The sequence below is a fragment of the Bombus fervidus genome, chromosome 10 (genome assembly GCF_041682495.2).
Source record: "Bombus fervidus isolate BK054 chromosome 10, iyBomFerv1, whole genome shotgun sequence".
NCBI classification, from domain to species: domain Eukaryota; kingdom Metazoa; phylum Arthropoda; class Insecta; order Hymenoptera; family Apidae; genus Bombus; species Bombus fervidus.
In genome coordinates this window covers 7827951-7855879 of record NC_091526.1, presented here as the reverse complement: position 1 = coordinate 7855879, position 27929 = coordinate 7827951, and the positions used below count along the sequence as shown (strand labels likewise).

General features: G+C 40.1%; 1 protein-coding gene across 3 annotated transcripts; it reads right to left on the bottom strand.

Annotated features, from left to right (window-relative positions):
- Positions 1–72: 72 nt before the first annotated feature.
- On the bottom strand, positions 73–27495 carry LOC139991343 (uncharacterized). Of its 3 annotated transcripts, none has more exons than XM_072011322.1 (5): positions 25244–27489; positions 21658–21756; positions 15766–16418; positions 14811–15087; positions 73–799 (listed from the first exon to the last, which is right to left on the bottom strand). In XM_072011322.1, exons 1-5 carry the CDS (start codon positions 25446–25448, stop codon positions 543–545), a joined length of 1491 nt encoding a protein of 496 aa, XP_071867423.1. In that variant the 5' UTR covers positions 25449–27489; the 3' UTR covers positions 73–542. The 3 variants fall into 3 exon arrangements, with proteins under 3 accessions (XP_071867423.1, XP_071867425.1, XP_071867424.1); XM_072011324.1 differs by lacking the exon at positions 25244–27489 and adding an exon at positions 23953–24010; XM_072011323.1 differs by lacking the exon at positions 21658–21756 and having other exon boundaries at positions 25244–27495.
- Positions 27496–27929: the final 434 nt, after the last annotated feature.

Below are 27929 nucleotides of genomic sequence, written 5' to 3'. Positions count from 1 at the left end.
GAATCGAGTAAGTATTGCGTTTCGCTTAAGAAAAAGGATCGTCGAGGATCTAATCCCTTCCTATAATAGTACTTTCTTGCTCGAGCCGCGAGTAATGTGGAATGTACAGCTTTGGTAACAATTATGCGCGTATATCACTTTGCACACTTCGTTTCCAACCTGGAATAACGTATCGGAATGTACGGTTGCATTCCAGTCAGCGAGTCCTAACGCAGCTCTCGATGAAGCCTCACACTCAATTGCACTCAAAAAGAAAAAAAAAAAAAAGAAAAAGAAAAAATAAAATAAAACGAACGTGTCGTTCATCGAATTATTAAATAATAAATACACGAGTTCGTTAAATGTACAGTTAATGCACACCCTTCTAGTGTATAAAGTTCTCTTGTAACTTCGACGACGAAGAAAAATGAGATCCGTCGCGTCGAAGACGTTTCGTCGATTGCACCATTTGGAAAGAATTCGATTAACATTCTTCAACCAACTTCCTCTCAGAGGATAAAAGGTTTATAGTTTCTTTCTTTTGATTATCGTTTGAGAATTATTCACTGCATCATTGGTGGATTGCCGTTTGGTAAAGAGTTTTGACCAGGGATCGATGCGATCGACGGTCGTTGAGACGTGTTTAAATCGGCGTGCTGGGTCTCTCGATGCCTTCTCAGATCGACTTTTCGTTGGAAAGCTCGGCCACAGAGCTCGCAGGCGAACGGTTTGAAGCCCGTGTGCTTCCTCGAATGCGTAATCAGGTTACTGCTTTGGGAAAACGCCTTGCCGCATACCTGGCACTTGTGCGGTTTCTCGCCTGTGACAAAAATGTGAAGATGTTAATGAAAAATAGTTTATACAAATGGTAAATTAGTATAATATTTCCACGTTAATTAACAGAGATTTTTCTTTGTTAACTAACCGTCGGTAGTTTCACCGATAACTTACTAATTTCTAATTGGAGTAAATTGATAAGTGACAAGTTGTAAGTTATATACTTCTGTAACGCAATTTTGACAAATTTCTAGTTTTATATCGTATGGAATAATCACTTTACACGTAATTTACAAAATTTGTTTATAAAACTTTACCTTTTTACTATTAAATTTGTTACCACGCAAATTTATTAATCTTGATAATTTCTAATATTCTAATTATACAAGAGAATCCAATTTCTGGAAATAATTTCATGGAGTGAATATTTACCATAAAAGCTTTAGTGTGTATGTAAGTTATGATTATCAAGTACAATTTTTCTCTATTCTGTTATAATTTCTTCGTTTTTTCTCCGACGCCTTCTTTAAACCTAATAATGTTCCAATAAAACCGCCGAAAGAAGACGTCTTTCACCCTATATCTTATTTCTGCAGTCCGAACAACCAGAAAAGTACTCTACTATAGTCATAAACAAGCCACTGTAAAACCCCTGAACCTCTAGATAAACCTAACCCCACCAAAACTTTATACAAGTAGTGCAAGTCGATCGAAATCTCTCCAACGACAGGCTACGCTATTCACGTTTGCCTGGGCATTCTGGCGGTCAAGAGCGTTAATTCAGAAAGCAGAGGCTGACCCTTTAGTCGAGAGCACCTTGGCGATAGCGCGCGTACCATCGCCTACAAGTAGTACAAGCGAGGGAACGGAAGGTCGGCAGATACTCTTGGAGAAATTGTGGAGGTGTTCCACTGAGTGAGCGGGGTGGTATCAGGGATGCAGGGCACGCCCGGTCAAGATTTTCTCCCAAGCGAGAATCTCAGCCTCCCCGGCGGCGAGGCAAAGGGAAGAGATCGCAGTAGACATGGTGGTAGGGGGGATGTATGGGGGTGCAGCCGGGTCTGAAGTTATGGTGGTGGGAGAACATGCACAGTCGGTGGATGAAACGGGGTAGGGTAGCCGTTCGTTTCTCTCGTGGTAGCCGCGAGATCTGATTGGCGGCCGGGGGCGGCTCCAACCCCCGTGTTACCATGACTACCGGGGATAACCCCGGCGGTGGATCGCAAAAGAACGAGAAAGAGAGATCAAACGGCGGGGGTTTCTCACCGAGAAAGAGCTCGTCCAATGGAAAAAGGCTGGCAAAGAATGACAGAAAGAGAAAGAGGAATGATTTCGTGGAAGGAGCGAGACATTCAATCGGATGGTTGAAAAAAAAGGCAAGGTAGAAGAAAAGAGGGAAGGTCTGTCGGTGGAAGAATTTCGTGAACGGAGACAGAGGATAATACAATTGGAGGGGAAGGTGAGGGTGCAGGATCCGAGCAATGCGAACTATTCTGACGGAGGGCAGCACAGGCTCGTTAATGGACTCCCCTATTCTGGTTGCTACGTCCACTCCTCCGAGTTTGTCCGACAGATACGGGATGCACACACGCAAACGTGCACACACAGCCTGGAGAGATCACTGTGAGGCGGTGGGTGGATCCATAAACAACTCGTTAGCCGAGCCTTCAATCTCGCCCCGCCGATACGACCGGCCCGTCGATCACCTTTGCGATTATACCTGATCGTTATCTTGATTTCTTTTCGGATAAACTGCGAGGCGTTTTGATTTTTGCCTGCACTCTCACGATACGTTATGTTTCGGGTGGGAAATTCACAAGATGGAGAAACAACTAGGAATTCTTTAGAATTTATCTAGATGTTTTACATTGAGGCGAGAGATTAGGATTGAAGGATATGGCGAAAATTAAATATTCAGGACAATGGGGATTCGTTAAATGATTAACAAATCCAAATCTACAAGATGTACAAATTCTTGAGAATTCTCTTAGACACGTAATTTTTCAAAATAAGGGAAGATTGAAGAAAAGGGGTAAAAGTAGACAGGGCGGTAGAGATTTGAAGAGGCAATTAATTAATGACTAAATCTACAAGATGGAGAAATAGGTCATGACTCTCCAAAATTTGTTCCAATAAAATAAGATAACATTATAAAATTAGGAATAAAAATTAAACATAAATATAATTACATATATATCTGAAAAAGAAAAATAGTCAAAGCTAGAAAATTTGCCTAACGAGAGAAAACGTCATCATATAATGGGACTTTGAAACGGAGAAGAACCGCAATGATTCGGATACACTTAAAATCGAGATTCAAGGGAAGGTTCAGGGTTAAGGGTGAGTCGTCAAGGGCGTTTTGGTGGAATTCACCGGAGCCGGCGCTCGATGAAATTCCACGAAGTTCTCCGTGCCCGGATGAAACGGCAGAATGAATAGAATTTTCACGGCGTTAAGTGAGAAGCTGGAAAACCGGAGAGAAATGAAAGTGGAGAACGAAGTCTGAAAGTACCGTTTGGAATTTACGCGGCTGTAAAATCAAAAACTTTTCGTACCGAGGTTGCCTACTTGATATAAATCGGTTCCTCTCAAAAAATCTCACCAATCATTTATATTTATACTTGGAATGTAACAGGAGAAAAATCAAACCTAACTTCGCTGCCAGCTAAATACACAGATGAATATACAACATACAAAAAATTAAAAAATAATTTAAACTACAAAAATTCTACTCTTTAAGAAATTCTCACGAAAATTCAATCTTCCAAATATTCGTTCAAGCGAATTTAGTTCTCCACGGAAAGCATCGAATGGAAGAATTCCCGGTAGTACGAAAGAGAAAGAGGAACGGGTCAAAAGAGAAAGAAAACGAAAGCCTGGGAGCAGGGACGTCTCCGGGAATTTACGTGCTCGTAAAAATCAAGAACCGTCGGAGCTTTTGCACCGAGGTTGCCCTTTTCGTCTTCATCTCCCGGAGAAACCCACCCACCACCATGGCTCTGAAGCTTCGTCTACAACGTGAATGCACACCAATGCATTCTATGTTTCCCCTGGCCATTGCCTTTGGTGCACACCAACGACTACGAATCCGTATGTGGTTTGTCGTAACATCTAGCTCACGAGTATTGAATACACCGATAGGAAACCATGTTACCGCTAAACAAAACAACATGCAAACATTTCTCCATGCAACTACGTGGTTACACAGAGAGAGAGAGAGAGAGAGAGAGAGAGAGAGAGAGAGAGAGAGAGAGAGAGAGAGAGAGAGAGGGAGGGAGGGAGGGAGGGAGGGAGGGAGAGGGAGAGAGAGAGGGAGAGAGAGAGAGAAAGACAGCAGTAGAGATTCCGTGCTCTAGATTTTTTAAAAGACACGTCTCGAAACGAGAAAAGAGGAGAAGGGTATGGAAGAAAGTCGAAACTGAGAGCCCCTGAGGTTTAAGACGCCATTACACCCCTGGGCTGTCGGCCGACGCCCCTAAAACTATATTAAACTCCCGGAAATCTTGCGAGGGTCCTCTCTCCTTCGCTAATTCCCTCCCTACTTCTGCGTTCCTTCTGCCTGCCCCTACAGCAGTGCCCACTAGAAACATCATCCCTCGTGATCTTTCAACCCTCTATTTCGCCCGGAGGAACTCTCGAGAGCGGAAAACCAAGACGGTAGTTTGATCGCTTCCGCCATCGGGACGACCAACTTTTCGATCGTCTCGTTGTTGAATGGACTTGTTTTGACGACGCGTCCATGAAACAGGGATATTTCTTCTTCTTTCTCGAGGTACTCGTCGATAGGATGAATGTGAAAGGGGGAAGTTTTGGGCGATTCGACTAAAACATTTTAGAGATTTTGTTTTTTGTGACCAAATATAATAGGAGATGCAAAGGATATTGAAGTGCGTAATGGTATAATGGAGATTTCGTTTCTTGCAATTTTCAGATAGCAAATTAGTTTGATTGTTAGTAAAGAGAGTGTAAATTTTTATAAAATCCGAGTAAAGAAGTGAAAGCTAGATGTAGACTTGTTTCATTCTTTAAATATTGTAAAGAGTACTTCGTTTAGGATATTTTGTATAATTTTGCACATTATGCACATCCTACATAGTTTACATTTAAATATCTAATGAGTTAATAAAATAAGATATAAAATAAATGATTATGTATAATACATCATTTCAGAAACTACAGAATATATTGTTCCAGTAACGTCGATCAATACTTCACGCAGGAAATCTATTCCTTTTTCGCAACAATACACTAATAATACACGACTATTATAAAAAATGATAAAAGAGTTTAAAACATTTGTTATGTTAGAAAAATATTCAAATTTTAGTCTACGTTTAAATTATACAGAAGAATTATTTTAAGATGATCTTCTTTAAATTACAGGAGGGAAAATACAATACTAGTCTTTACGTCACATGGTTTGACGAATTTTTCATGTTCATAAAATATTTTAAATATTTGAGAGGAATTATTTCTCACTGCAGAATTATTTTCATGATTCTGCTTAAATTTGAAGAGAAGAAACGAGGCGAGTGGCGCGGAGGAGTGGCCAGAAAAGAGAGACGAAGGTGAACCGGACTCTGGCTGAGGCATTGATTTCCTCTCGTCTTCATCGACCACGTCCCGACCCTCTGGGGGCGTCCCTACCCTCTAACTGAAATCCTCGCGAGAGACGAGAGAAAGAAAATCGAAGGAAAGTACCATATCTCATATTTCATATCGGGGGGCAGCATGGATTTTCTTGCGCGTCTGCAAAGCTTCGCGTAAGCGTTACCCAGCGATGTCAAGCGAATCTTTTCTCAGCTAGAGCTCCGTTTCTGTCACAAGGAACAAGGGAAAAGAATCCAGGTGCTTTCAATCGGAATCCCCGTCCATGTTTTATTTCGATCGAATAATGGGATTTCTCGGGAGAATCTTCGAGATCCCCAAAGGATTCATCGTGGAAAATTATTGTGATAAATCTTGATATTTTATCAAATTATTGAAGAAACTGTAATGATATAGAATGTCAATTATTAAGATCGGATTTGAGAAAAGTTTGCGCCAGAAATAGATAACGATATTATATAATGAATCATTAAACTTTCATGGAATTTACTTGTATCTTGGTACAGCTGATCTTAGTTGATCACTGACTGACTGAAACTAACTGGGACTGATTGATCTTCAATTATTCCTGGAACTATCTAGAAACTATCAAAATATCTGAATAACTAACCGACTATTTGAAGGGTTTCTCTCAAGTGCTCAAAGATTCCAAATCTTGGATAACAAAAACAGATTCTATGGCTATTGACTCGTAATATTAATATTAATCCTGCTACAATGTTTGAATTTTTCTCATTCTAACAAATACAAAAATATTATTGTTTGAAGTAAAATTTTAAAAGAAAATTAAATCGATTAAATATTTGTATGAAATAGAAACAATTCTTCTAACAACATGAAAACTTCATTAGGTAGAAAATGATTCGAGGGCGCAGCGGGATTAATTATTGAAGATATGAACTGATAATCCCATACATTATAATCGAAACTAAAATATTTATTCATTATCACCTTGTAGCAAATAATAAATACACAAAGATTATAAAAATTCGTCATAAATCCATACTCATCCTATTTATTACCCCAAATCATAAAATCACTAACTATTAACCTTCATTTCCATCAACTAACCAAGAAAACCACCCTCAATATCTATAAAAGTTCTTATCCTTAAACGATTCTATAGCTTCATCCATCCAGTAGCGTTTAGTCAACGAGTGATAGCAGTCCCAGGGGTCAGTCGGATCTAACAACTCGGTTGTATTTACTATTTCACGCGTACACGAGTACTCTATGGCAGACCAGATGAAGTGACCAGCTAAAACGCCAACACGATACGAACGCGTTGTCGACGCAACTACATCAACGAGTACAAGAGTATATGTGTGTTTGCGTTTTACATGCCGCCACGTAACCGTCCAGGCTACATCGTTTTCACTTGCTGATACGTATACAGGGTGGCCGCGTTGGTGAGTGGATGCAGGGCCACCAATGACAAGAGCACAGCCCTGGGAATTTGCAGCGGTCAGGCTGCAGCTGGAAATGTTTTGCACGGTACTGATATTCGGCTTGACGACGAAATGCATGGTAAACACGAAAAAATCGTCGGCCGGCCCGGTTTCTGGGAATGAAAAATATCGTTGCTTCAACGACATCGAAAGCGTTTTAATTCTCGAAGATGAATGGATAAAATGTTTTTGCTGCATCGATATTTCCAGTGAAAGATGTTGTTTAACGAGCTATTGGAGATAATTAAGAAATATTGTAATCATCTTTGGGAGAAAAATTCAAAGATCAAATAATTCGACAGCTTTTGGACATCGAATGAGAATGTGGAAAAATTTTACTTTTCTAGCTATATAGTCTCATAAAAATGGAGAATTTCTTTCATTAAAAGATATCTCAATATTTTCATATCTAAACAATTTACTCAACTTGCATTAGCAATATGTAAAGTTTACTGGAATCATCAGCTATGCATATAAATCATATCAGGATGAATATAAATTTATAATTAGTGCGTTTCAAACTCCAAAGCCAAGCCTTACGTAAAAAAATTATATTCTTTTTTCTCGATTTATTTTTGCATGTAGAATCATCGATCGATCAGTTGTACCACGATTTTGGATACACCTTGTATATAACATCTTATCAATTAACAATCTCTGCTATTTAGAGAGAGGGGGGAGAGCGAAAAATACATGTATATCAATTCTACTAAAATAATTTTTGAATCGTTCTAATTTGATGACTAGAAGCTGTAACTTCGTGTTAATCTTTCGACTGACATAAAAGAGAAACGCGAGTAAAATTAATTTGAATAGTGCACGTGTAATAATGGTCCATTATCTTACACACGTTATAATACAGATGCGTTTCTGATTGCCAGTACTTGGTCGCGATAATTCAAGAAGGGAGAAAGCCGGGTTCGAAGCGAAGCAAGGAAGAAACACGATATCCGAGCTAAGTCTGTTAGCTCCTTGTGCTTTCAGTATACCGCAGGGATCCGCCGTAATAATCCTCTCTCCCGGACGATCACGGAGGATGTATGGCTATTAAATTATTACAGCGTCGATCAACATTAGGAATCGTGACAAATCCGATCTGCGCGCGAAGGCCCTTCGCCGGCCCGCTTTCCGTGTGCGCGCACCTTAATTGACAATTGTGACTCAGACGATTTCCTCTTATCCGCCTATTGAGATTGCTCTGCCAGGGAAACCGCTAATAACAAATCCCTTATCGACTGTAGGTGAATTACGTGTAAGCTTGAATTGTTCCAAGAAATTGAGTCATTTACAATGCATAAAATAAATAAACATGACACTGTTGAAAAAAGTGAAGAAAAAAATGTTTCGAATGAGTAATATTACATATATATGGATAATTCAAATAGGTTTTCATTAGTAGTATGTATGTATTATATATTATGTATGTAGTATTAGTATGTATGTATGTAGAGATATATAATTAGATGGTATATTAGTATATTACGAATAGTAAATGTATTTCTCGCTTTATTACAGTGAGCAAGTCCTTTAGAATACTTTAGAGTACTTAAGGTGTTCTAGCAGTTAGAGCTCTAAAGTAAAAATGACGATTACTATTCTTGTTGATAAATTTGATTGACAAAATAACCAGTTATTGTAATTTTGCGAATTTTTACCAGATTAATAACGAGTTCATTTTTAGCATTACTTTAGAAAAGTAGACAAAGACGATTATTTAAGTATATAAGACACTTCTGTAACTGTGTTCTTATTTAGAATTAGAAACTAAAAATGACACAAATGTCGCCTGACCTTATTTCACCAGTATTACTCCTGTAGCGGATACATTTTATTGCTCAAATACTTAAATACTTAAATACAAATTACTGCTCAAGACTTTATGCTAAGGGATATATTATTATATCCAAAGAGATTAAAATACAAGAAAAGATTTCGATTCTCTATTTGCAGTTAACCTGTATCAAGGAAAGGATAAGATACATATGAATGCGTGAATGCAACGCTGGCATTCTGGGCGCAGTTAATTTCAACTCCCGAGGCTGGGGTTGGTTCGAACTGCCGGTTACGCGGATAGGTGGAGAAGCGAAAAAGGAGGATACAGAGGGATGAGTGGCGAGATATGGCGGGGCAGGTGGAAGGGGCTGACGTGCTTCTGGCATGTCGATATCCCTGGAAATTTAATCATGCCGCTTCACTATGAACACTATGCGCCACTCGCCGCTATATGGATGATGCCTTGGAACCGTGGAACGTTATACCGGCGAATTTGCATGTTTAATGCAGTATCGGTTGCTTATGCCGCCTCACCGGCGTGACATTAAATATAATGCCGCGCAGTCTAACGAACACTAAGGTTCTATCTATTTACACCCCTGTCTAAAGGTAGTTCTCCCCTTGCAGTCTGAAGCTGGAAAACCATCTTTAGTGACAGATCTTTCATCTTACATTCGTTACATTCACGTCAATTTTCTTAATATTGAAGAATTAATCATTGTATAAAGTACAGTATTACGAATGAATTGTGAATTTGGATTTTCCAAAGCAAAACTTCTTCTTCTACAGTAATTTATACAAAAAGAGATTCGACAAGTGACAAATTGTAGATCATAGATCTCCGTCGTGCAACCAATTTTTACAATTTCTTACTTGAAAGTTTTATAGCAAAACTGATTTCTGTTAGATAAAAAACAATCTATTAGCTCTGGCCACTTAGAAAGTACTCTCTGAACACAAGTAGGACTAGTTTAAAAATAATGCAAGGACCAGCGGGAACACGATTCGTGTTGCACGTGAACTATTATTTCGTCGACGGAGGGGATACGTGGTCGTCGTTAACGAGCCGTAAAGACAAAGACAGGGCGAAAGATGAGGAAGGTGGAGCGAAAGGCGTGGGGCCAGTGCCGCTCGTGCGGAGCATGTCGCGAAGTTTAAACAGCTTAGAGGGATGTTGCGGCGCCCCCGATGCTTGGGGCGCCAAGTCAGCCGGAAACCTCTAATAGCCCTGTCTCGTCTACATAGGAAGGAGAGGAATGAACCTATACAGCAGACTGAGACAGAGTAACACAGCCGGCATACGGCGAACGCGGCCACAAAGGTGGCTGTATAGGTTGCACGGTTGTATCTCGTCGGGTATACGATAACCGCACCCTCGAGGTGAGTTTGAGGGAGACGTTCGGCCAGGTATCCCTACATTAGAGCCACCGCTAAATTCATAATACGACGGCAAAACGCGTCCGTATCTCTTTCATGTTTATAGAGTTGTCTCGTTTAGTTACCGACCCGTCCCTTTAACCGCAAACTGGAAAACTTCCCACATTCGAGAATTGCTCCTTTATCTGCATTGACCAGGAATTATCGCCTTTTAAATTTATTCTGAAAGATCGTTCTTTTAGACAGAGTTTGTCAATATGTAGGAAAATATTAGGAACTGTGAGTTTTTAATTTAGGAACATCATTTATTTTTAAGCACCTTAGTGAAAAAATAGTGTGATGGTAGTAACATAGATGCAAGAATATTCCTAACGATAACGAGAACATTCCTAAGTGTTTGGAAAATTTTTGTACAAATTTCCAGATCTTTGTAAATATGTGCAGCGATTGACATGTTGTGAACTATATAGTATCAAATTAGAGTAAGCAAGAAATAGTGCACTGTTGTAAATCTATAAAACTCCTACTTCTACTGCAGTTCTAATATTAAAAAAATGGATACTGAATCTTAATTCTCGTCGTTTGCTCGATAAAATACCGTTTTCTTTTATTTGCGACATGTTGCACCAAATATCGAGGAACGGTTCGATCGAAATCGACTCCTGAGTTGATCGAGATAAAACGCTGGAACGTAGTACGAACGTCCAAGGAAATCGGGAACGAGGAAATCGATAACGATTTACGACGAGCGTGATTGAACCTCTAAAAATGAGAGCCACCGCTTTGCAACTAAAGTGCACAGCATCTCAGGGAACGTAAACATCGAACTTATATATAGGGTAGTCTATGTGATGAGATCGAAAATTATATAGACTGTATGGTAGCCCTCACCAATCTTCATCCCTATGTCGACTTCGCACCGTCGGTGGACAGGTTGTGTTTATTGTGAAAACACCGAGGTCACTGTTGCAAGTTCGATCGTAGTGGCAAGCATGTGTATTTAAGCGCGCATGCACCCTGCAACTTGATGGTTCTGATGCTAGGAAGACACGCATTTTGATCGATAATATTTTCCTGTAATCAGAAGCCCTGCTCGCAAGCTACACGTTCATGTAACTGATCGCACGAACTACTGAAGTTTCTCCGGAGCGTGTTTCTCAATGTAAGGGAGCTTGCAACCAATTTAAGTTCTCTGATGCTCTCTGTTAGAATTCGTGGCATATTACGAAGCTACAACTTGAAATACCATACAAGCGTACAGTAGAAAAACGAAATTTTTAGCATTTATAATTATCAAAACTTGTAAATCTGTTTGGTTCTTTGAAACATTGATCTTTTAATTATTTAACATTTTGATCTATGAATCTGTTAAAGAATGTAAGAACTGGCAAAAAGACACTGTCATTATTTTAGTGTTTATATCTAAAAGCATTTAATCCCTATGTTTCTTTAATAAATAATATTAATGTAATGATTCCATAAAGAATATAATATTGCTGATTCTCGTTAAATTACTATTGCTTGAGACAGTTAATTTGATGAACTTTCTATATTGTTACCAAAAATCCATCAGAATATTCAGACACTTCTAAACCATATGATACGCTAAAGAAATAAAACCTATAAGACAATATCATCACCTACTGCTATCAAATTGGGGAATCGAGTTGATTCTTCATCCTATCACCAGCTAACGAAACTTATCAACGAGTCTCTTAGTTTTCCCAAATCATCAGGTCGGTCCACGCTACTCGAACGCTCACATTGGCGCGAACTTCAAAGAGAAATATTTTCCCGGGGCCACGAAGGATCATCAGAAATAGATAAGTTGAATGTTTTCTCATCGGAAGCGGTAGTGTGTGTGGCCACTTGTCGGTCTGTCACCAGTTCGTCCGTACCATTCAAGCGACTCGTCAACCCCTTTTGCAGCCACCCCGGGACCCCGCGCACTTGACTGGTAGGCCAGAACGCAGCCGAAAAGGCGCAGCTAACAGCGAAGGTAACGCGAAGTAACGCGCGCTCGACCCCTCGCTAGCTATTCCGGCTGCTGGCTCGCGCACGAACAATATTTGCAGAGCTCTTATTCCCGCACTTCCCAGCCCTGTAAGCGCCGTTTCAGCCCCCTCGCCTCGCTGTACGCGCTCCACCAAGCCTCCGCGTTTCTCTCGCCGCCCCTCGTGTGCACCAGCAACCACCTACCTACCTACCTACCTAATAATGATTTTACGTTACGCCATGCCGGTCCCCTGGGAATCCGACGGTGCCGCACCCTTATTGCACATGGCCCGTGCTCACGACGAACGGAATACGGAGGGGGACAAGGGGCTACTGGAAAGAGAGGACTGATTATCATTAGCAGCGGAGTCCCAGAACACCCTCGGTTTACTGCTTGACGCACGTACGCACGCCACCTCGAGGTCATGCCAGTGAGGGATTTCGTTTTACGGATTGAATATGGGAGTAGGATATGGACGACGTTCTAAGATTTTAATCGAACTGGTTAATAGTGGAATTGTTGGTTTTGTAAAGTGTAAGAAGAGAATTTAACTCCTGGTGATCGTACTTGGCACAGATATGGATACTGGTCAGAGTTAATTTTCATTCCACGAACATTGATAACTCAATGGGGAAAAGAAAATGTTCAAAAAGTTACAATGAAATTTATTATCAATTAACTGTCGATTTCGTAGTACACATCTTTCGCTATTTTTTCCTCCTTTTATTTTGGAGTATTTTCTATAGAATATTTTAAGACGGAATCTACTTGAACCAACTTGTAAAGTTTTATTAATATTCACATTGTTAGTATGATAGACAATGAGAATTGTTCTGTGTTGCAGTGGCTGAAAGTAGATATACAACTCTTAAAGGTTAAAAATTAACTGACGACTGTAGAATAATTTTATATTGGAGGCAAAAGGAGATATGTTATAATTTTGGAATAATTTTAGAATAATCTTATATTGGCAAATCTCTCGAGAAAGATACGATGATGAAACAATTGTAGGGAAAAGAGGGAAACGTAGACGGCAAAGAAAATTGCGTCGACCAGCAGCTCTTTCGACCTCCCTTGAATTTTTCATCCCTTTGAATAATGAATTAAATGTTCCGTGGCGACCCTCGAGGATGTAGTGCGTGAAGGTGACCAGCGCGTAGACAACGGTCCCATAGGTTGTTAGAAACCAACAGGAAGTGACCATCGCTTTGTATCCTCTTTCGACGAGTCCTTCTTCGATTGTTTCACCGAAACGAGGGTGAATGAGAGGGAGGCGAACGACAGTTAGAGCGACAAGGTGGCGGAGAAGGAGGAGCGTGGGGGAGGACAAGGTGATAATTTGATAAGACATTGGGAGAGTTGCCATGGAGACGATACAAAACCCAGGCTCCCGACTGGAACACTCCTTCGCCTGTTCCTCTAGCTTCCTTCCACTCTTGGAAGAACCTACTGCTCCTGAAGGAGCATCGCTCCATCAGCCGTGAGACACCTAAGTGCCAAGTGTCCCAACACCATCGCCCACTCACCTACGACCACCTAAGGGATGCTCCCTTGCATGGGCTGGTCTTCAACTTTCGACAGGGATGCGAACTGTCGATAGCAAATACGGTAAGGGAAGAGGGTAAACGTTTTCTCTGACACGCCGTTAAGAGACCTCGATATGTAAAACTTTTCGATTGATCTTGGATGACTGTATTTGACGAAGTCTTTGAAAATTTATATACTTTGAGAACCAAGAGATAAAGATTACACGAAGAGGGTTCTGTATGTAAAAATGTCCAATTGCTATCGAAAGATTATATTTGAGCAACAATGTTGCCGAAACGTTTTATTATATATTTTACGTGATAGAAATCTAAACTAAACGAAGAATGATAAGAAGTCTCTGCATGTAAAATATTTCTCTTTTGGTTTTGAATAATCCATGTTCGACAAAGTTTCCAAAACTCTTTATGTTTTAAAAAATCAGGACTTAGAAATTTTAATTAATCGAAGAACTTAAAGAGATCTCTCGCAAGGCAAAATTTTCGGTTAATTAAAAATTTTGATTAAACGACAAATTCTTTAAGAGAGCAAAATAAAAGTTTATATCCAGGAGGATTGTTTCTGGAGAATAGAATGGATCTTGTTCGTGTTTCCCACGAAAAATTTTCGTCATAGAAAAATTCCATCCAAAGATTGGGGGTCTAGTGTGTCAGGCCAGATCATGAGAGCAAAGAGAAAGACAGAATGATGGGCACCCCGAAAGACATTACGATTATTACTGAGTGAAGCTCGCAATGAGGGGCTTGCCACCCCTAAAACTGCACTGGCCACATGTGCCACGACCCAACTGGATCCTCTTGCTTACGACAAGACTCTGTCCAGACGGTTAACTACATTATTTATCGTACCAACTTGCTCTGCTAATTGATCCCCTGCATCCCATTTGCGATCAAGCGAAACAAAGAATTCCATGTGTACGATTGTAGATATTAAAAGTGAACGCACACGATTTCGCGTGGCTCCAATAAAATAATATAAATATTTTCAGAATTCTATAGAGATCTTTATATCGAAGATTCATAAATTAATTGCATTAGTGTATAATTTGTAAAATTTGTTTCAAAAAATATGAAACTTCTATATTTTTTACTAAATAGATTAAATAAGTAAAATTTTGATGTCCTTGTTTTGAGTGTATTTAATTTCTAATTTCAATTCGAATATTTTATAACATTTGTTGTAAAAATATAAAGCTTCTGGCTCTTTAACTAGCGTCGAATAGGTAAAACTTTATATTTATTATGTATTTAGAGATATGCTGAATTTCTAATTTTAAGAGAGAGCACTTATTTTAAGGAATCACTCACCGGTATGAATGTAGGTGTGCTTCTTCATGTCGCTCTTCTGATGGAATCTCTTCCCACAGAACTGACAGGGGTACGGTCTCGTGTCCGAGTGGATTAAAAGATGAGTACTTAAAGTACTCGAACGCTTAAATGCTTTGCCGCACTGCTTGCACTCGAACACCTTCTCCGCGGAATGCACGGCTCTGTGTTGGGTAAGGCTGATTTCATGGCCGAACGTTTTATTGCACAGCTCGCAGGCAAAGGGTCTCTTCCCATTGTGCGACCTCCTTGCATGCACCTATAAAAGATGCGTTCTTCGTAAGAATTTTTTAAAAAGACATTTAAGTTGTTATATCTTCACTGGATACATATATCTCATACAAAGCATATTTGCGTACAAGACATTAATGAAATATATTTTTACAAAATATTAATCAAACAAAATGCTAAGTTGTATAATGAAGTAATCATTGCTAAGAAATAAGCTATTTGGAACCCATATTGATTAATTCCAAGAATTGAGGAACAGAGAAAATCGTTAATGTTAGAAGCATTATTTCTATATGACAAATAAATTTACAGAAGTGAAAATTAATTATGAAATTTGGCTAATGAAACAAAGAAATTTCTAAAAAATGCATTTTAATATCTCCATTCAATAATATTTAGATAGTATTTTTATTTACTTTAAAATTTAATATTATTTATACCAGTTTATTGTAAATGAACTTATAGAACCAAAAATTAATTGTATGCCAAACTAATGAAATGGAAGAACACGCACAAAATAAATTTCCATGGAATTAATCAATTTCTTTCCCAACAGATCCAAATATCGTATTTACGATAATAGTCTCTTCTAAAACAATCATGCAAATTCGATTCTCGAAACCAGCAATTCGTCCTTCCGCGACTTTATTTGATACATCAAGAAATTGCTACCTCCCGGAAGCTCTTCTCATCCGATTAAACCCACCTCGAGTCCGTGAGGCGTGCTGAACATCTTGTCGCACTTGACACAGCTGTAGACGTCTCCGAGCGGATGATGATGGAGCCCATGCGCGGTGTGGGTCGAGTGCAGGCCAGGGTGACCTGGATGAACGCCACGTAGCAATGGATGCAAGTGCGGAGGTAACAAATGATGAGGCAGCAGTTGAGGATGCAGGTACGAAAGGGGATGATGAGGATGAGGTGGTAACAGTCCACCTTGAAGATGAAGAGGTGGATAGAGAATGGAGGATCCTGGTGGAGGAGGATGTGCACCGATCGACGTTGTGTCTCTATGCGGTGATGCGTTCTGAAGATGGGCAGAGGGTGGATCCGGCCTGAGAAGAGCGGAAACACTGAAAGTGTCACCGGATTTCTTTGGTGGATTCGAGGTGGGCGATATCGCGACGCTGGTTGGAGAAGGTGTCGTGGATGAGCGTGGAGGACTCGACATGGCATCGCGATCGTCTTCGTCGCCGACTTCTTCGACGTCTACGTCGACTTCCTCCTCTTCGACGTCCACGTCCACCTCGGTGTCTCGACGATCCGACGGAGGAGAGTCTGGACAAGGAGAGTGAGATGGAGACGGACTCCTTGTTGCTGGGGAACCCACCAGACGGCCCACTCCGAAAGACAATCGTTCTAAAATGAAAACATTGCCTCCTGTTTTAGGTAAAATATTTATTTGTAATCTGACGAATAAAATATCGACGAAAAAGTCGGTAAATTATGTACTCTGCACTGTGAACTGATTGGTCATAGTGCAATAGATTTTTCTCATATAATTCTGAAGATGAAGCACAAAGATTTCTATTCCTGGAGCAAACTTTCATGTTTCAAATCGAATCATTTCATATTGTGCAATGAAAAGAGAAAATGGAATACATTTGACTACGTCGAATCCAAATGATACATGAAGTTCTAAGCGTGGGCGTAATGAACACAGAGTGTTAACATAATAATTAATACAGGAAAAAAACCGTGAGACATAATTTATTTTACGACTAGAATATAATATGAATGTACTTATATAAATCTGAATGTAGAAAGTGTAAATCTGTACTAAAAGTGTAACAATAAGGTCTTTATGACCATCAAAAATGAAGTGACATGTTTTCAACACTACACAGTAGTTAGACAATACAGAAGTATCAGAGGACGGAAAAATTCGGTTGCTCCGGGCGAAGGAGTAAAACAGAATAAGATTTGAGTCACGTTCCAGGTCCTTTTTTCCTTACTAACCCTACGCTAGGAGTGAACGGTTAACGAGGCATCACGAAGGAAAATCGAAGCTTCAATTCGTTAGCTAACATCGAATTTTATCTGATCGAACCTCGATACTAGATTACAAAATCCTGAAAATTAATCAGAAATGAACCAAAATCCGGCAAATATGTTGACATTCATAATCACACTTCAGATAGATTATCGCCGCATACGTGAGTATTTAAATCAGAACAATAGCAACAACGGTACGACCGATCATCAAGGCGATAATCAGCGGAATGTATTGATAGGTTTAACGTCGAATACGCGTCTGGTATTTCTAATAATCGAGAACGGACTCCTCCGGCAGTGATTTACGACCTTCATCGGTCAGAAGATCCATTGCCGCTTCTCTATCACGAAGAATGAGGGCGTTCTGCGTTTCCACCCTTCCAATGGGGAACAATATCAATCCAGCTCTTCTAGGATGCACGGTGTACACCCAGTATATTATATTTATAATCCGCGCGCGTGACACGCGGTCACGTGCCTGGGTATATAATGCACCGGTCTCGGTTAATCGCATTTAAAGCTCTCCACCATTCCCGTTCTGCAAGGGCCGATTATTATCGTGTCTCCGAGTGGCGTTGCAATCGAATCAAAATACGTCAGGAGTCTCGGTAGAGTAGCCTAATGTAATGAGAAACGCCTGCGAGTCTGCCGAGGACTTCGTGGAAAAAAAAGAAAAAGTCGCAGGATCCTGCGGGAGAAGTTAAAATAGGGGATGATTCGATTAGGGATGAGTACACGTGAACAAACCTTTGGGATGAATCTAAGATATAAAGACAACAGGAGAAAAATATGACAAGTACAGCTTTGTTAATTTTCTGATTTTAATGTCGCTTTATGACTAAAGAAGAGTATTTTAATATGGAAGCTGAAAATGAATACGAACTATGATAAATTTTGTAAAATCCAAACATACAACTATCAAGGTGAGGAGCAACGTCTTAATATTTTTAATGCTTTAATATTATAATAATAAATATTTTGAAGATTATAAAGAGATCGGAACAATACATGATCAGCTCCAAAAACAACTAAAAAGACAAATTTAGTAAAATGTATAGCAACGAATTAAATTTATGATTAATCTTCCGTAAAAGATAAAAAAATATCGTTGGTCATGTTCTTCTCCTGAACTGCTCATACGGAAAGATGAAAATCTGTTCGATTATATTTCGCTTATTCATCGTATTCGATAAGAGACAGATAAATAAATCAATCTAGATTACTTAATACTGTTTTATCAATAACAGAAGTTGCAATTGCCGCAAATATCGGATTAAGCTATTATTAAATGCTTGGAATGATAGACGAGTGTAATTGAATCGATGAGTTGAAGGACATTCCAGAACAGATACAAGTCTAATAAATCCGTTTTTAGAAATTTATAAAAATAGCTTTAATTTTCGTGTGTAAACGGCATTATTAATGTTATAATTCGTTCTTAATTTGCATCTGATTACATTAATCCAGGTGAACGTTTATATGTATATATGCCCGATTATGGTTACAAATGGCTAATTTTCAATTCTATATGTTTTTCTTTTCAACCATAGATTCGATCGATAATTCCGATTTGATCGAATGCGGAATTAACACGAGGACAAACTAAATAAACGGAACCTTTATGACCTCAGAACACAGTCTATAAAATCTCTCATAAAACCCTAAGTATCTGAACGGGATATGGTCGAAAAAAGTCGAATGAAACTGAGAGCAGCCGAAGAAGGCGAGAGTGGCAATAATCGACGCGAAGCAAAGGGTAGAAGACGAGTCTGGGGCAAAAGCGAAAAGAAAAAGGTAGAGGAAGTCCGGACAGATGGTGACTCGGGGCAAGATAGGAAGAACTGCTTACGCAAATGCCACGTCTGGCCCTGTTGGAATGCGGTAAAAACCGACAGTGCAAGCCGGCGAGAAAAACCGTCACCATCGTGGCAACCGTCCGGCAGATGGGTTACTTTGGTCCGGGTTCGGCAGTGCTTGCATACGCTTGCACGCCTCAACACGCGTATTTACGTGAACGTACATATACATCTGGTAGCTCATGGAGGATTCGCTTCACGTTTCCGCCAGCTACGTTTCTATTCGAGAGCGCGACGCGCGCGCGAGCCGAAGCAAAAAATTCTAGAAACGCGTCCAACGAAGTTATTCTTTTACGAGAACGCCTCTGATCGAAATTTTATAACGCACTGGAATAGAGAAATGGGGAAACTGGAAGAAGTAACTGTTGAAATTTTGATTCTCGTTTCTTGATTCAAAGGAGATAGGACACGAAATCGATAGATAGTTTTGTGATATGTAATTTTCTCCAAATAATTCTTAATATTTTTACGAAATCATCTTCGCGTCTTTTAATATAAATTGAAAGGTTCGTAACAAAAATGATCCTTGTCGTTGTTTGCCTCTTTCAAAAGAAGCATAAGGATACTATAGCATCCTCAGATTTTCTTCAATACATTCGAACATTTTTTAACGAAACGAAATTCTAACTAATTTTTTATGAACAAAATACTATTGTCACAAGTGTGTCTGTATTTATATCGCAGAACAACTGTATTTCGTTAAATTATAAATCGTTATGTTTAAATATAAATTATTTTGAAGTGATTGACAGGGAAATCATGATTGTCATAATTTTACGAATATTACTCCAAGGAATTCAATCGTTTGGTCGCACTAGCCGTGGTCACGATTTGTCTGGAAGTTGCAAGATAATTTACAGAGACGCAACAATGGATCCGCAAGTAGCATCAAGAAGGAGGCTCGTGACAAGGGATGACAATGATGGCGATGCCGAAGATGCTTGTGGACGTGGATTAATAAAGGAAGGCCAAGCCGGGGGAACAATTAGATCGAGTTAACGGCCAACTTTAATCTTCTGTCGTCCGTCAGTCGTTTACTGCGTAGCGATCTGCCGCTATTAAAGCCGTTACACACTTCACCGTTTTCAAACCCCTTCCGTCCTGCCTACCAACGTATCGAAAGAAACTACGACTTTTGTATGGCAAAGACCGCCATCAATGAACCCAAGTGACAGGAAGATGTGGGTTTTCAAAAATGATTCTTTCATCTTCGTGTCACTACCTATTTAAATCTAATCCTTGGCTGCCTTTCAAGATCTGAAATATCATACGAAACACGAGGGAGAAAAAAAAAAGAACATCGTGAGGGTATCTGGACATCGATTAAAATCTCTGACTACGAGATGAAAGACACAATAAAGAATGGTTCAGATTGTAAGAAATAAATCATCGAAGCTGTTCGATCACCATGTTAACAATGCATTATACTTGTCTACGATACGATTTTCAACACGGCGTACTGATCTCAACGATTAATCAAACCTGTCTCCTGTTTGATTAGTATGAATTTGTTATTAAAGACACGTTTATCCGTAAAAGCCTGATTCTGACTGTCTTATCTACTTCGAACGTGCCCAGGTGGACAAACAATTCGGGTATTACGATCGTAAATGTTTAAAATATTATAAAATAATACTTCAATGAATTGCTTAATTCTCACCCTATGAGTCTTCTTTTACGAGTTTCTTATAAATTACTGAACAGACGTCTTTGTTTTAAAGAAGCAAGGAAGTCTCGCAGCTGAATGACTTGGACGATCATTCTGAAGATTATCTAGGTGGACGCAACGTAATGAATGGCCACGTGCACCAAGGAGTCGGAAGAGAGGATGAGCTATATGCACGAGCGTTTAACATGACAAGATGTTACTAATTCAGGGTAGGTAGAACTGAGATGCCGACCGATGTACGAGTACAAAGGGGCCGACGGCCCGAATCCCTGTACTGCGCCTCTAATCTGCTCCAATTGGGATGGCAGGAGTTAGAAGGGCCGATGTCCCTCCGCGGTATGACGCGTGCTACCATTTATCCCAATCATCGGACGACCGGTCGTTCTTAACGATCGACAAATAAAAACTACTACTCGTCATCCGGGCTGAGGAGGAAGCTGAACAGGGCAACAAGCCGCCCATCTACACCTTCTTCGGAGCTGGCTCTTTGACGTATTAAAACACCATTAAACCGAAAGAATTTGTAATTTCCTGATCAAAATGGACGCCCACTGTTTTTTTCATATGGATAACACAGTAAAACCCTCCATTACGTGTTTTCTTCATAATATCAACTCACATATCGCAACAAAAATTTGCACAGTACTCGTAGAATATGATTAAACACTACACCACGGAATGTTAAATAAATTTGACATTTTTATTTCTTTTCGAAAAGCAATCTATTGTTTATGTACGCATAGGAAATATTTGTACATTTATAGTTAAATTATGTAAAAATGTAATAAATAAATGTTTAAATTTAACGTTTGAGATAATTAAAATGTATCGCTGACTAATTCTCTTACATCTAAAATTAATCAGTAAATTAATTTTTATATTGTGACACGAGTCGCTTATATTGCGATTTGCGAAATCAGGAAGCTTTAAACTTATCTCTTATCTGATATTGTAGCGATATCTGCTAATTATCCGAAAATTGGCTAAGCAACATTCATATCTTTTAATTCTATGTAAAGTAAATTAACGTAAGATCTCTTCCAATTACCCTCGAAACTAACAATGAGATTGCACGTACCTGAATGACTTTTGGGCAAAGGGGGTAGGTTCGTGACCTCGGTAGCATTTCCGAAAGGAGCCCACAGTCTGGGGAACATTAAACGAACGTTGCATCCTCCTGAAAGCAGAAAAAGACCGCCGTGAAATATGCTGCCACTAGAGATATGGAGTTCGACTCAATGTTACGTGAAATCCTGGTGAGAATACGTAGGAGAACCAGAGGAGGAAAAGAAAGGATGGAGCATATTTCTGAATCGTTCATGCATCATTATTCGCGTCGCCGGAGCAGCCGCTAACGGTGAACCGACGTCTTCAGCTCTGACAAATTTGGTATTCCCTGGCCGTACGAAAGATCAACCCCTCGACAAGAGCGTCTTTATTAGAAAGGAGGGAGACCCTTCTCTATTTATCAACCTTGCCCTGGCCATTATTCGCTCTCTTTTCTCCGTGGCTGCATTCCTATCCACGAACGTCCGCCATTCATTTCCCCCGGTCTTTTTGATCGACAAACCGGTAGCGTATTGGAATTCGAACTTTGCACCGTCGACTGCAATCTCACGTTATCGACTATATACTAGATGGAATCAAAGTACGCGACGATCTAAAATTTTCTTTCACGTGTAACAAATTATAAGTAGATCTTCTCAATCATCCACCAGAAAGAAAGAAATTCTGCAATTAGCTTCGAGATAATCCTGGAAACTCAGCCGAGACGTTAGATTTAATGCCAACGGGTAATCAGCCAACTTATCAAAATTGGATTTTGTTATTGCATGCTTCTTGGAATAAAACTGCGCTTTCTTGGTCGGCTAACGGTCTGAAATCGACCGTCGATACACGGTATGCACGTATCAAGAGAAAAGAAAAAAAATGAAAGAGAAGGAAAAGCAGCAAGAAAGAAGGAATGAAATCCGTAATCCGGGCAATATAGTACAGGTCGGGATAATCTCAGATAGCGGTAAAAGATTAGCACGCCACGCCGCAAAGGCTATCTCATTCTCGCAGGATTATCAGAAATAAATCATATTTTCCTATAAAGCGGGCACACCACGCGGTCGAGATAAGATGACCAGGCGGTTAGAAGTGTATAAACCAACATCGATACTGTGTGTGTACACACTGCGCAGGTAATGCGTGTTTGTTGCCCGTGAGCATCGGCGATATCGTTTGCGTTTGTTCGTGCGACGCTTATCCTGCGTGTTGCCTCTTTCGAGCTATCGTTCGCTCGTAAATCTACAAACGGTAAATCCCATAGCGTGATTTCCGAAGGAAAATCTTGGGGACGGTTTGCGGGGACCCACCTGCGTACGGTACTCGCGCTGAACCAGCTTAGGGGCCGCGGGATGGATTTTTGTTTGAACAAGCTGCAATCGATACCTTCTAGACTCTTAGATCTCCTGTTTCTAAAAAAATAAGCTGTTCGACGATTCACTTGGTAAATCTTACAGAACTGCCCTATCTTTGGATTGTCTAACTGTTTTTCTATTATTAGCAACATTTGTGTATATTAAGATTACTTTAATACCGATTTTGGTTTAATAATATTTAGTTGCAAAGTTTTTGAAATAATAATTTACTTCCTGCTCAACTTGGTAAATTTTAGAGCTAGTCCAGCCTTAGATTATCTACCTGCTTTTAAGTTGTGAGAAACATGTGAATACAGTAGGATTACGCTTGCCTTTATTTGTTCAAAAGGATAATAGCTTTTAAATATCGCATTCTTGAGGAAACAATTTACTTGTTGATTTAGGAACTATTCGACCTGTTTCTCAACTATGAAAAAAAATTTCTCTTGAATAAGAAAGTTACAATCCAACCACAAAAAAAGCTACCTATATTCATCCGAAGTAAAAAAACAGATCATTCAGTGTATTGTTCGCGTATTTATTATTAAAGTTAAACTAATCCTCTGCCTATAATTACCTATATAGTTAAGCTACCGACAATTCATCGTTCATATAGTAGGATGTTACGTTCAGATACATGCAAACAGATTCGATCCACAAGAGTTTATTTAATCAGACAATAATTACATTGGAATAAAACCGATTTAATAAACAAGAACGATAACCGAATGAATCGAAGTGTCTCAACCTTCGTCACCACCCCCTTAAAGCTTATCCTATAAATGAGACACCAAGCATGCTACCCTTAAGGAGAGGGCTTCCTCTCCTGCCCATCACCTGGCAATTATCGCATAAACCGTTTAAGCCAATTCCTACACGCTACCAGCTTGATATTATTGCGTTAGCTGTTAGCCTGATTAGCAGTATTAGTAAAGGTAGTCGTCTAATGCCTGTTCATCCCCTCTCACCTGTTGAACGACCGTTCTTGCGTGCCCTTTACGCACCTGCACGCGCCCACGCACGCACCTACACATAGAAACAACTATTCGTACATGATAGTAGAGAGATAGACATTGGAGCGTGCGCGTGTACATGCATTTCACCACGGAGAACCAGTGGTGGAGAGTCGAGTCCCGATCCGTGTACGCACCGGGCAAACGTGCGTACACGTACACGCGTGCACACGCGCGGAGAGCCAGCTCAGGTGTCGGCGCGAATTCAAGGGCGTAAACGGCACGGTGCAGAGATAATAGGCAGGTAATAGATAGCATGATGACAGGCGACAACGGGATGAATGTCAGGGGTGAGACGCGAACCCGCGAGAGGAATGCAGAAACGATCGGGGTGCGCTTGATGCGGTTGAGGGAAATTGTAATTTTGCGATCTGCGTTTCATTTCAGAATCTACCACCGATTGTTCATTCTTTTTGGAAATTTTGTTTTATAGCGTACAGGTGTTTGAATGCAAATTGCAGCTACCTTTGAATACATTTGATAGATTCTAGCGAATGGAGAGCAGATTTGATGTGATTGAAGGAAACATAATTCCACGGCCTGTGTTTAGTTTTAATTTTAGGCTCTACTTATTGAGCTAGGACCCTCTTTTTCTTTTTTCTTTAACGTTGTATCTTTTGCTGCACAAGATCTTCTTCAACGTAGATTTTAGTATTCTTGAACGAATAGACCGAATGGAGAACTCGTTTGCCGCGGTTGAGAGAAATGTAATTTTGTGTTTTACGTTTAAATTAGAATTTACCAACTTAAAATCATTCTTTCTCCTTCCTGAACATTTTGCTGTTTAGTATATAGAGTGTTTTAACGCAGATTTTAGTTACTGAATTTCAACGATCGTTTGTGACGAACAGATTGAACCTAAACTCGTGTTTGGAATCGATGATAATTGCACGTTTTGTGTCCGTTTATAGGGAACGACAGATAATGGGAGTATCGAAGGTCGTGTCCCGTTAGATATTGTGTCACTAGATCAGAAACAGAAATTCTAATTTAATGGGGTTGAACGCTGACGAAACTGCGATTTGAAACCGCACGATAATTCTAATTCAGTTTGGTGGTCATTGAAACGACACATATTATATCTGCACATTAACCTATTGTCTCATAATTTTTTTACTCGATACTATTATCAATTTTAAAAATTCTTCCCTCTATCAATTTAAGAAATTCTGACCTCTCGTTAATTTAAGGGTTGAATCACAGAATGAAGAAAATTGGAGCGTCAATTATGGATGAAAGATCTTACCTTCAGCTTCCACAGGAATTTGCGGGTTCTCCTGAAGATTCTCGTTGTTATTGGTTTCCGGCGACAACGCTTGCTGATGCACCAGCGAGGATGCCGACTGTTTCGGCTTGACAACACGAAAAGCGGACGCCTCCGCGACACCCCTGCGTGAAAAGTCCAGAGGACCCACCCCTACAGGCGAGTGCTGCTGCTGCACTTCCATCATCGTGCTCGGAAAGTTCGATCACTATTCTTTACAACAATCCTCCCTTCACTGTACACGACATCCGCCCCTCGTTCAAGGAGCGTGTTGCACCACCACGGGGTGTCAGCGAACCATGCACCCTTATCTTTTCTTTTATTATTATTACAGCAACGAACAATAATACACGCTGCTCCGTAGACTGCTCGAATAAACCTTCTCACCGACACTGTTCCTCTTCAACGATCTCCAAAATTCATCCCTTTCCATGAAGTATGAACCCTCAACAGCCTTCAGGAAGAAATTTGCTCCAGTAACTCCGACGTAGGTTCTTGCAATACGTCAGATGCTTAAAACTGACGATGTTTGGTCGATGACAATGCCGATCGCTTGTAAGGGATGCTCGTTGGATAACGATACACGTATCGAATGGAACGAGCTTCCGGATGTCGAGGACACTGATTTCCGTGCGGCCCATCGGCCGGACAGGTCAGGAACGGCGAGCACCAGCACCCGGGGATGTGAGAGACGTTATAGCGGGTGCCTCGACGCCGACTGCTGTTAACGGGTCTGATAGTGGAGGAACTCCCATGCGATGACGGACGAAAGTCGCGAGTTAGACTGCGAGAAAGAGAGGGGAGAGACCGCACACGAGCTTGATCATCCACTGCAGTACGACTGAGAAAGATAGTGAGACACTACAGGCAGGAACACCCACACAGATGTTGGATGCATGCCGGGATTTTCGATGGAGACTCCGCCTCCGAGGCACGCCTTCTTCTTCCCTACTCCACCCCCACGAAACCACTCACCATGGCCCTGATCACGCACACTGACGCACGCTTTGGATATCACGAGACGTACACAAGCGAAACGACGATTCCCCAGAGCTGACGCCACCGCACGCTACCAACCACTAACACACGTTATTTTCTCTGCTGTGTGTATGCGTGCGTAGGCAGTACGGGTGGATATGTTTATTCGTTTTCCAGGTGATCGTGTGGGTGATGCTGTGTTGCGTCAAGATACGTATATGGACCGGTACGATGTCGTGTGTTTGTGTACAGAGCCAGTGGCGAATGGACACGAGACAAGGTGTGCAACTCTCACCTCCGGTTGCAGCATTATGTGGAACCACTCGGCCACCCTGATTCTACTCTTGACTCCACTGATTGATATTTGTGCGCGCTCTTCCTACACAGCCGGAAGTAAATGCGCCGTGTAGACGTTTCCTGTACGCTTCCTGCATGCCGCGGTATTCGTATTTGCTGAATTCTGGGCAAACCTACATGCGTTAAAGACGACAGATAGTTGCGGAGAACTCGCTCTGGGGGTTGCTTGAAGCAGATTTATTACTATTACAGCTCGTCGACCGTGTTTTTTTTTTTTTTTTTTTTAGAATGTTTCGTTATCAGGATAGATAAAGATATAAAACTTCTGACGTGAGATTCACCGGGATTTTGTGATCGATAAGCGATAGATTTAGTGTTTAAGCTTTGACTCTCTAGTTGTCCAGTTGACCTAGAGTTCCTGAATCGCTCCTGTATTATCAATGCTTATATGTAAGGTACGAGCAAGAACAAACAGTACGAAACTACGTCGTTACGTTGCATCAATCACACCGCATTAATTCCTTTTGTTGACTCGATAAGAACGTATGAAAACAGACTAAGAACCAGATTATCGATGATTCGAGGATTTAAAGGATTTGATTTTCTCTGCGAATGAATTTGAATATTTACCTGTCGTTTTACTTTCGTCTCACTAATACTTCTTCTTTTAAGACACGTTGCAAAACCAGTTTTCTGCGACACTTTTTATCGAAATTTCGCCGAGTTACGCACTGTGTATTTCGTTCTGGATCTATAACTGACGAGTCGCATCGAACGACAGCACACATCCGTCCAAGACGATCCATTATAGCTTAAGTGATTACGACGTTCATCTTTTATTGCGGTCTATTCACAGAACAGATTATCTGCAGAAGAATTTTCCACGCACAATTTCTTTCCTTCCATAAACACGTACTTCGAAAAATCATTTAGTTACGTGTGAATTTTTTTAAATAGATTTCAATACCAAGGTCTTCGGAGGGAGATTCTCACCCCTCTCTCTTTCTCGCACACAGGTCAATTTGATAATAAAATTAAAATAATTCACAATTTTTGTACCACTTCTATTTTCACAATTGTTCTACGGTGAACAACTGTGTTGCCAGTGTAAATATTACAAATATAAGCTATAAACCTGTCTTTCTCCAATTGTTAAAAACATAAAATATAACACTTAGAAACCAAGACTTTTCGTACTTATAGTAATATCTTTAGCTTCTGTATCTGTCCAGTATGTAATATTAATTTTTCAAAGATTTGAAAAATATTGATCATAGGAATCAATAAATAATTTAAAGAATGTAAAAATACACGTAAATGGAAGTTGCAATAAAAGGAATGATGGAGTAAGAAGTTACTTAATCCACATGCTAAGCATAATATAAACAAAATC

What these genes read in the sequence shown, in the direction of transcription:
- LOC139991343 (XM_072011322.1), bottom strand. Translation starts at nt 25,448, where the DNA reads ATGATGGAAGTGCAGCAGCAGCACTCGCCTGTAGGGGTGGGTCCTCTG. An exon ending in AATTCCTGTGGAAGCTGAAG is followed by an intron (nt 21,757 to 25,243) that starts GTAAGATCTTTC and finishes TTCTGCTTTCAG; the next exon opens with GAGGATGCAACGTTCGTTTA. An exon ending in GCACGCCTCACGGACTCGAG is followed by an intron (nt 15,088 to 15,765) that starts GTGGGTTTAATC and finishes CATCTTTTATAG; the next exon opens with GTGCATGCAAGGAGGTCGCA.